The following is a 9,123-nucleotide window of genomic DNA, read 5'->3' as shown; positions in this document are numbered from 1 at the left end:
CCAGCTCCCTGGTAATGTGCCTGGGAAGACAGTGGAAGATGGCTCAAGGATGTCTGACCCTGCCACCCACACGGGAAACACAGATGGAGTTCCAGGCTCCAGAGTCCTGGCTTCACCCTGGCCTAGCACTGGCTGTTGCGGTCACTTAAGGAGTGAGCCAGTGGATGTTTCTCCTTCCCTCCCTGTCATTCTGTCTTTCCAATAGATAAATATTTTTTCTTAAGTCCCCAAATACAGTAGCCCCTGCACCTACGTTGGAGACCTGGAAGAAGCTCCTGGCTTCTGGCTTAGGATCAGTTTAGCTCCAGCCATTGTGCCATTTAGGGAGTGAACCAGTGGATGGAAGACCTCTCTCTCTCTACCTCTCTGTAACTTTCATAGAAGTAAATCTTTTAAAAAATAATATTCTTTCCAAAGAATATGAACTTTTCCAAAAGAGAAAGTAAATAATAATAAAATTGTCCTCATGTTAACTTTGTGGGGATTCTGCTCTTCATATGTTTAGATTATTTGTCTATTATTTTTAGTACCAATTAAACAAAGCAGGTAACAAATCCAAAAGTGGTTCTGGGTTACCTCTTGACTTTAAAAACAAACTGAACTGGCAAGATTGCTGCAATTTCTCACTCATTTGTATTTCTCCACATTAATAATCATTCCAGAATTGTGTGGAGTCATAAAGCATATTATGATTTTACTGAAAATAAAAATCACCAAGGTTCAATATTTTATTCCAAATTTGGCAAGATTACTTTTCTGCAAAAACTGTCACTAGGGCTCTGGCATGTGGAATACCACATTCGGTGGCACAATTAGTAGCTTAAAAAAGATTTGGCTTGTGCTTTCACAAAGCATGTAACACAGACTGTCTGTGCAGTAATTCTTTAAGACAGTGACAAAACGTAGTACAGTTGTAACACGATCTTATTATCTGAGTCATATTTCTGATTACAAAATTCTTTATCCACCATGGCTAGTTTTTCTGGGGCTTTAATTTTTTTATTTGCCACTCTATTCACACACACAAAAGGAAATCAGTGGCACAGGAAGGTCCTATCATTTCGACCTAATGTAGAGATTAATGATAAAGATTAGCACCGAGTTCATAATACTTTAGGGACCTCAGAAAGGGAGATTTCTAGGATTTTCTTATTCTTCACCACCCAGCATTACAGCTCTTCAATATTTCTAGGAAAAGAAGAGCTTGAGCACAGGTCACTTTTTACAAAGGATGGCAATGTTCCATTTTGTTTCACTGCTCAATAATCAGAGATACATTTTTTTTTTGAGCAGGCCACGTGTACCTGTTTGCCTTCCTGCGCTCATTATACCGATGAATATAATGAGCACGTATTTATGATTATGCACTGAGACTTCCTTGAAGGCTTTTGAAAACCAGCTCGTTTAAATGAGGATTTCAACACCCGGGTAAAGAATTACTTGAGGGAACGCACATTAGAGTAATCCTTGCATTTGGAAGGTGGGCCTTTCCACCAAAGCAAATGACTGAAGACCGGGATTACAAAGCTTAAAAAAAAAAAAAAATGAACTTCGAGTGATTCAAGACCAGAAAAATAAAGGAGGTGTAAAGGAATTTTCAACTTAAAAAAAAAAAAAGGCATTCCAACACAAAGTGAAACCGGACACCACCGCAGCCTGAGAGAGGAGATAGTATGTTTCCCACACGCCGACAGGTTCGCCCGGCAGATACAGTTAGGAGAGAAACCGTCAGTTCACCCGAGACAGTTACTAACGTCTCCCCAAGTCGCTCTTTTTGTAGCCAGTCCGCGCCGCACCCTGCAACCCGCCCTCCGGGGAGGGCCCTGCAAGGCCCGGCTGTGGAAGTTCTTTTCCGAGCCGAGCACACGGGCCGGGGCAGCGCCAAGGGCCGGCGGCCAGCCCCCCGGGCCCGGGGGTCGGGGGCCTGGGTCGCAGGTCGCCCCAGCGTAGGAGGCGATCACAGTGGCCCAACAGTTAGGTTCCCAGGCTGCCCGGTGTGACGCAGCTGGCCCCGCGCACCCGAGCTCAGAGCGGGCCTGGGCCCCGGAGCGCGGCCCGCGGGCCTGGAGACCCCCCAGCGGTCCTCCCGGAGCGCCCCCGGTCCTAGAGCAGCCTCCGGTATCCTCCCCATCCCCGTGCCTCCCCGGGTGCCCTTCTCAGTGCCTCCGCCGCGACGTCCTTGCGCAACCGCCCGAGTGACAGTAGCGGCACCCATACCCGCAACCAAGCGAGCCTGCAGCTCCCACTTCCCGGAATTCAACGCTGGGCCGCTAAGGGCGGGCACCTGAGCCTAGCATCGCCGGCCCACGGCCGCGGCCAGAGTCCGGCGGCGCTCTCGGCGCCCACAGCGTGCGCGCTCCCCGCAGCGCGCGTGCGCGCGACTTCGCTCTCCGGCCCCCCCCACCAACCCCGAGCACCAATCGCTCTCTTGCTCCACCCACGACTCCATCTCCTAGTCCCGCCCACACCGCCCGCGCGCCCGCGGAAAGGCTCCGGCGTGCGCGCTCCCGCCCGCCTCGCGTCCTGTGGGGAAGGGGAGTGAGCCGAGGTGCTTACGTCGTGCGGGAGGCGGAGGCGACGGCGACCTCGGTGGCGGCGGCGGCTACGACGAAGACGGTTGCGCTCGCTCGCTCGTTTGGCGTCATGGCGGCTGCCGGGGGCCGATAAGCGGCGGGAGCGGGAGCGCGCGCGGCGGCAGCGGCGGCGGCGACGACTCGTTACTTTCCGCTGTGGCTGCCTTCGCCTTTGGTGCTTCCATAATGAATTGATTGTTGGATCCGCTCGGCGAGGATCGCGCGTTGGGTGCCGCGGGGCCGGGGCTTCCCCTTCCCCCTTCCCCCTCTCCCTTTTCACGGACTCCGGCTCACCCCCAGCCGCCCGGAGCCCCAGGACTGAGCGGCGGAGACCGTGGGCCCCGGCGCGGGGGAGGCTGCCGACCGGAGCCGGCTCCCTCCGCCCTCCGCGCCGGCACGTCCGCCGGTAAGAAAGGGGGCGGCCGGCGGGTCAGGATGTGGCGGGCGGAGGGCGGGGGCGGCGCGGTGCCCGGGCGGCGGCCCAGAGCCGCCGGGCGAAGGCCGGCGCGGCTCGGTGAAGGCCGGCGGCGGCTGTGGTGGCGGCGGCCGGGCCTGGCGCGCAGGGGGCGTGTGAGCCGAGAACGCAGGCCTGGCCGGCCCTGGACGCGGCGGCCAGGCGGCCCGGCGGCCTTGGCCCTGGGCTGCTTGGGGCGTGGGGCCGGCCGGGCCGCGAGCGGAGAGCGGCCGAGCTGCGAGCGCTGGGCCGGCGGCCGGTGCGCGCCGGTCCTGCGGCAACCCGGGCTTCCCAGCACGTGGGGGAACCGGCGGGGAGGGGGAGGGGGCGGCGGCTCGGGCGAGCCTGGGAGGGCGCGGGGCGGGTCTGCGGGAAGTTTGAGGCGGGAAGGGAGACTCCGGGACCGGGATGGATGTGCCCGCCGGGCCGGGCGGCGGTGGTGGTGGTGGGAGGGGGGTGGTTGGAGTGGAGCTACAGGGAGGGTTGATTTCTAAACCCCCACCCCCTGGAAGTCTCGCTGCAAAAACTCCGCCGGAGCAAAGCAACTGGTAAAAGCCAGAGGCGAGGAGAGAGGTTTTAGGGACTTAGGGAGGAGTTATTGTTGAACCGCCTTAGAGACGGGGGCAAGCCGAGTGCGCGGGGAGCTCCAGAACTTAGGGCCTGGAAAAGGGTCTGGGAAAAGAGGGCTCGCCTGGCGCAGGGGCGCGAGGGGGAAAAGGAAGTTAGAGTGCACAGAGAAAGCCATTTTGAGGGACGAGAGGGAAAGCGGACGGAGAGAGGAGGCAACTTTCTCCTCAAGAAGACTTTGGCGAAACAGCCAGTGCGTTTGGGCATTTGCTTAGTTGCTGAAGACTTTAATAGCTCAAGCTCTTTGGCCAGGCTTGGCATTGGTATTTAACATCGGGAATAAACGTTTGCGTGGAATGGTTACTTTTTAGAGAACCTGTGTCTTGCACGTTCTTCGGGAGAAGTAAAAATCAGTATCCAGATGCAGAGTTTGTCACGATTGAGCCGGCAACAGCCTGGTTCCCTCCTCCTCTTTCCTGCCCCCTCCCCCCTCCTCTTTTTTTTTTTTTTTTTTTTGGTGGGCTGGAAATGCTCGTGGGAGTGAATTCTCTTAGCGGAGGTCGGAGGACAGCTCTGCTCTGGGCGGCTGGCTGGGTACTTTCTGGCTGGGGAAGGATCTGACGTCTCTTTCCCCCGCGTCTTCCTCTCCCTCCCCTGCCAGAGATCTCCTTTGTTTATTCGTGGATGGCTTGTAGGTGACTCCAGTGTTGTTCTGAAATCTTGGAAGGTGGAAAGCCTGTGTCTTGGGTTTTTATTTTTGCCTCAGACCCTTTACTAAAAACATCACAGGTACGCTGTAGATTCTCTGTTACCGTTTTATTTTTTTTCATGGAGTCTCCACATAGATATTTTAAAAATTTTACCTCTGCACTATCAGTTTACCTGTGAAGGTACACATTTATTTTGATCTATGCGTTTTTGCTGAGATTATATACTTTTTATTCTGTTCTTATACGACGGGCATTTTCAAAACTTTCCTCGCTGGAGTATATGAAGTTCTAGGTACTAGGCGTTAGGATGTGATTAAAGAGAATCTTTTCCCCCTTACTTCATTTGTTTGGCCCACAGTTATCTAATGGGATTCTGGTGTTTTACACTTGGGATGGATATATTGTATGTCCAACTGTGCCACTTTGCTGTAGTAATCTGTATAAATATTGCAGTTGCACTTGGTCTTTAAAAGTTTTGTCACTCTAAATACATTTTACATTTTTTCTTGTCAAAATGTATTAGCAGTTGTATTCTGAGTTCTGGTGAGTAATTGGGAATGTAGTTAAGGAAAGGTTCCACCGCTTCCTTTACCACCTCTAGTCTTACTTTGCCTAGGTACATTTGTGCAAGTTCTAAATACAGTTTATATGTTCTTTGACAGGAAATTTTCTTACTTTGTTAATGTCTTTTCTTTAGGTGAATCGAAGAGGGTTCCAGGAAACCTGTGAATACTGAAGAAAATTCATCTTCGAATTTTTGATATTCAGAGGAGTCAGTATTTATATTCATCTTTTAAACTGGGAAGATTTATATTTAATTTAAAACTTCTTGTTATTTACAATGAATGGACACAGCGATGAAGAAAGTGTTAGAAACAGTAGTGCTGAGTCAAGGTAAGTATTTTGTTGTCAGATGTTTACTTTGAAAACTTGGTTGACTTTTTTTTCTTAATTCATCCTCTTGGCTGTAGTAAAAGTCTGTGCAGCTTTGTTGATGATATATATTTCAATTATTGTTTCCATTCAGAAACACAGAGAAGAACTTAAAAATACTAAGTTTGGGTTTATGTACAGCTATTTGGGGGTTTATATCGGTTGAATTAATGATTGAAGCTGGGACAAGTCAAAAGAGAGACATGAAAATTGATTGGACTGTTAGCAAAATCTCTAAATAAAGGCAGTCAGAATTACTGGCACTTTGTCTTCTACACCAGGGTGTCCATGTGATAGCCATGAACCACATGTGGCTGCTTAAATTACAAAATACTCAAAATTCAGTGACTCAGTTACACTGGGCTCTGTAGTGGCTACTGTGTATTGTATATTGTATTGGACAACACAGATGGAAAACATGTATCACCGCAGAAAGGTTTCGATAATACTGATCTGGATATTTGTGAAAAGTATTGTTGCAGTGCAGCCCTTTTAGTTTTGTTTTAATATTGGAGCTCTCTTTCGAGTTGGGAGTTCTTGGTCCATATCTTTTCAAAGAAGATACAGTTTTGTAGGAATTGGTATGTGACTTTATCTGTTATACACATAGATATCTTTGAAGTTTTTATTTTTTTGAGAGTCGGAGAGAGGGAGAGGTATCTTCCATCCACTTGTTTACTTCTCAGATACCCACAAAACCAGTGGTTGAGGCAGGACCAAATCTAGGAGTTGGGAATGCAGTTTGGGTGTCCGTTGTGGGTGGCAGGAACCCAATTAAAAACCTCCCCAGGGTCTGCATTAAGCAGGAAGCTGAAGACAGGAGCCAGAGTTGGGCCAGGCACTCTGATGGGTATGTGAGCATCTCAACCACTAGGCTAAGTCCCCAGTCCAGGAATTAGCTTTATTAAGTCATTTTTGTGTATGACAAACTGCTTCAATGCAAGATCTTTTTAAAATTCCTCAATAGCCACCCACATTTTGAGTTATTTGCGGATTAATAATAGAATCCATGCGTTTGTTTGGAAATCCAAACATAGACATGGCATCAGAATGCTTATTTGTCCCTGTTGTACTTATTAGCTGAAGGAATTGAGGCGTATTACTTTCTGAGGCTCTAATTTTAGCCCTTGTAAGTTGGGGGTTTTACTTGGTATCTTAAAATTGAGGATTAAGTGAACTAATTCAATAATGCATGTTTTATAATAAGTACTCAGTATTTGCTTATGATCAACATCATATTTTATTAAGATAGAATACTGTATAACTAAAACATTGATTGCAGTGATGAAATGGGATGGACAAGAAGCAGCAAAGTTTTGACAGGATAGTTTAAGAAAAAAATGCTGTATAGAAGATTAAGCTATTGCATATGTATTTGCTCTGAGACTTGGAATTCTCTGATTGTGCCAGGTAAACTTTGGTTTGCCAGCTTTCACAGGCACACTGATAACAAGAACATCACTGAGAATAAAATGAGGAACATAAAGGAAAGCAGCATTATTTATTTGAACAAGTATATGTCTGAGTTGATACCATCCCTGCATTAACCAGTTCTCCAGATTTTCTTGGCTGTAAATGGGTTGAATGGTTGAAGTGATTTTGGGGGTTCATCCTACCAGTTAACAGTAAAGTTTCAGACAGCAGGGTTTGACGAGGATCACCACGGTTGGGGTTAGTCTGGAAGACTTGAATTTCTGCTTTGATTCGAATCTCTGGTAAAAGTCACGTCATCCACATCTTCTGCTCAATAGCAGTAAAAGAGTTTACAGGCAGAAATATCTGGGGAAAACAGAGGAGCCAAAGTTAGTTGAGTATGGTGATAGCATGCGCTAGGATATTCTGACCAGCTAACTGTTCTAATCTTTTACATGTTTTGCTGCCATTTCTAAATGGAGAAGTAGTAAGTCCAACTTAATGGCATAGGTGGAAAACAAAACAAAAAACCATGAAATCAAATTTACCTTAAAGAATCTTCTACAATGCAGACTTATTTGAAAGGATTACAACATAGTTTGCTCATTATTTTGAATCTTTGAGTCTGTGCATGTTTGTGATTCATAGAAGTGTGGTTTTTGCAACTTCAGAGTTAGACAGACCTGCTCCTTTTCTGCCTTACTATTGTTTTGCTATCCTTTTGCTCTGTTGTCTTTAACACTTAGTTCCCACTCCTCCAAAAGCTTTCCTCAGAAACTGTACAACATGGGGAGATTTGCTTGTTGAAAGACTGAGGAGGTGAGTTTTACAGATAAAGATTTTTTTTTTTTTTTTTAAAGATTTATTTATTTGAAAGAGTTACAGAGAGAGGTCTTCCATCCACTGGTTCACTCCCCAGATGGCTGCAATGCTGGACCTGTGCCGATACGAAGCCAGGAGCTTCTGGGTCTCCCACATGGGTGCAGGGGCCCAAGGAATTGGGCCATCTTCTACTTCTGTTGCAGGCCATAGCAGAGCTGGATCGGAATAGGAGTGACCAGGTCTAGGACTGGTGCCCTTATGAGATGCTGGTGCTTTAGGCTTTTAACCCACTGCGCCACCGCGTTGGCCCCATGATGAAGAGATTTTCTTACAGAAAGCAGAAGTACCACATCTGAATATTAATTGAATATTAATAAAATGAGATGAAAAATATGCCCGGCGTTTAAAGTTGATATACATTGATATGTTTTTTAATTAATTATTTGAAAGAGAGATCTTCCATCCACTGGTTCACTCACCAGATGGCCGTAACAGTCAGGACTGGGCCAGACTGAAGCTAGGAGCTTCTTCCACATCTCTGAAATGGGCGGCAGGGGTCCAGACACTTGGCCGTCTTCTGCTTTTCTCAGGCCATTAGCAGGGATCTGAATCAGAAGTAAAGTGGCTGAGACTGGAACCAGTGTCCACGTGGGATGCCTGCATCAAAGACTGTGGCTTAACCCACTAATGCCACAACCCTGGCCTTTAAGAATATAACTTTTTTTTTAATTCATTATTTGAAAGGCAGAGGTACAGGAAGAGGGAAGGAGAGACAGAGATCTTCCATCCACTGGTTCACGCCCCAAATGTCTGTGACAGCCTGGGCTGGGTTAGGTGGAAGCAAGGAGCTAATGTTCTTTCTTTTTTTTTTTTTTTTTTTTTTTTTTTAAACAGGCAGTGGACAGTGAGAGAGAAAGAGAGAAAGGTCTTCCTTTTGCCGTTGGTTCACCCTCCAATGGTCGCCGCAGCCGGCGCACCGTGCTGATCCGATGGCAGGAGCCAGGTACTTATCCTGGTCTCCCATGGGGTGCAGGGCCCAAGCACTTGGGCCATCCTCCACTGCACTCCCTGGCCACAGCAGAGAGCTGGCCTGGAAGAGGGGCAACCGGGAAAGAATCCGGCGCCCTGACTGGGACTAGAAGCCTGTGTGCTGGCGCCGCAAGGCGGAGGATTAGCCTAGTGAGCTGCGGCGCCGGCCGAGCTAATGTAATTAATATTTTCTTTAATAGATTTATTTGAAAAGCAGAGTTACAAGAGGCAGAGAGAGAAGTCTTCCATCTGCTGGTTTACTCCCCAAATGGTCAGAGCTGGGCCAATCCGAAGCCAGGAGCCTGGAGCTTCTTCCAGGTCTCCTACATGGTGTAGGGGCCCAAGCACTGGGGCCATCCTCTACTGCTTTCCCAGGCCATAAGCAGGGAGCTGGTTTGGAATTGGAGCAGCTGGGACTGGAACTGATGCCCATATGTGATGCCAGCACTATAGGCAGTGGCTTTATCTGCTATGGCAAGCATTGTCCATGAGTTTTAATAGTTTTTATAAGTAAAATTTTTACTTAGTTTTATTAGCTAGAATTTTAAAATGTGTTTTGCTGCAAAATTTTCTTTAACTTTTGTGGAAGATTATGGGCATGAAATAGAATTAAACAATGTCA

The 9,123-nt window shown here is 48.0% G+C and overlaps 1 protein-coding gene across 4 annotated transcripts in view; it reads left to right on the top strand.

Annotated features, from left to right (window-relative positions):
* Positions 1 to 2,582: 2,582 nt before the first annotated feature.
* Positions 2,583 to 9,123, top strand: part of CHD1 (chromodomain helicase DNA binding protein 1) — a 71,293-nt gene continuing 64,752 nt past the window's right edge. For 2 of the 4 annotated variants that reach the window (XM_051853606.3, XM_051853604.3), the window contains exons 1-2: positions 2,583 to 2,979; positions 5,002 to 5,198. In XM_051853606.3, coding sequence (XP_051709566.1) covers positions 5,146 to 5,198 — 53 coding nt within the window. In that variant the 5' untranslated portion in view covers positions 2,583 to 2,979; positions 5,002 to 5,145. Of the gene's footprint in view, positions 2,980 to 4,090; positions 4,384 to 5,001; positions 5,199 to 9,123 lie in introns of those variants that run through there. The other 2 variants (XM_089313062.1, XM_051853605.3) reach the window with 1 other exon arrangement.

Source organism: Oryctolagus cuniculus, chromosome 14 (genome assembly GCF_051225735.1).
Source record: "Oryctolagus cuniculus isolate XC-2025 breed Fujian yellow rabbit chromosome 14, ASM5122573v1, whole genome shotgun sequence".
Classification (NCBI taxonomy): domain Eukaryota; kingdom Metazoa; phylum Chordata; class Mammalia; order Lagomorpha; family Leporidae; genus Oryctolagus; species Oryctolagus cuniculus.
This window is presented reverse-complemented; position numbering and strand designations above follow the sequence as displayed.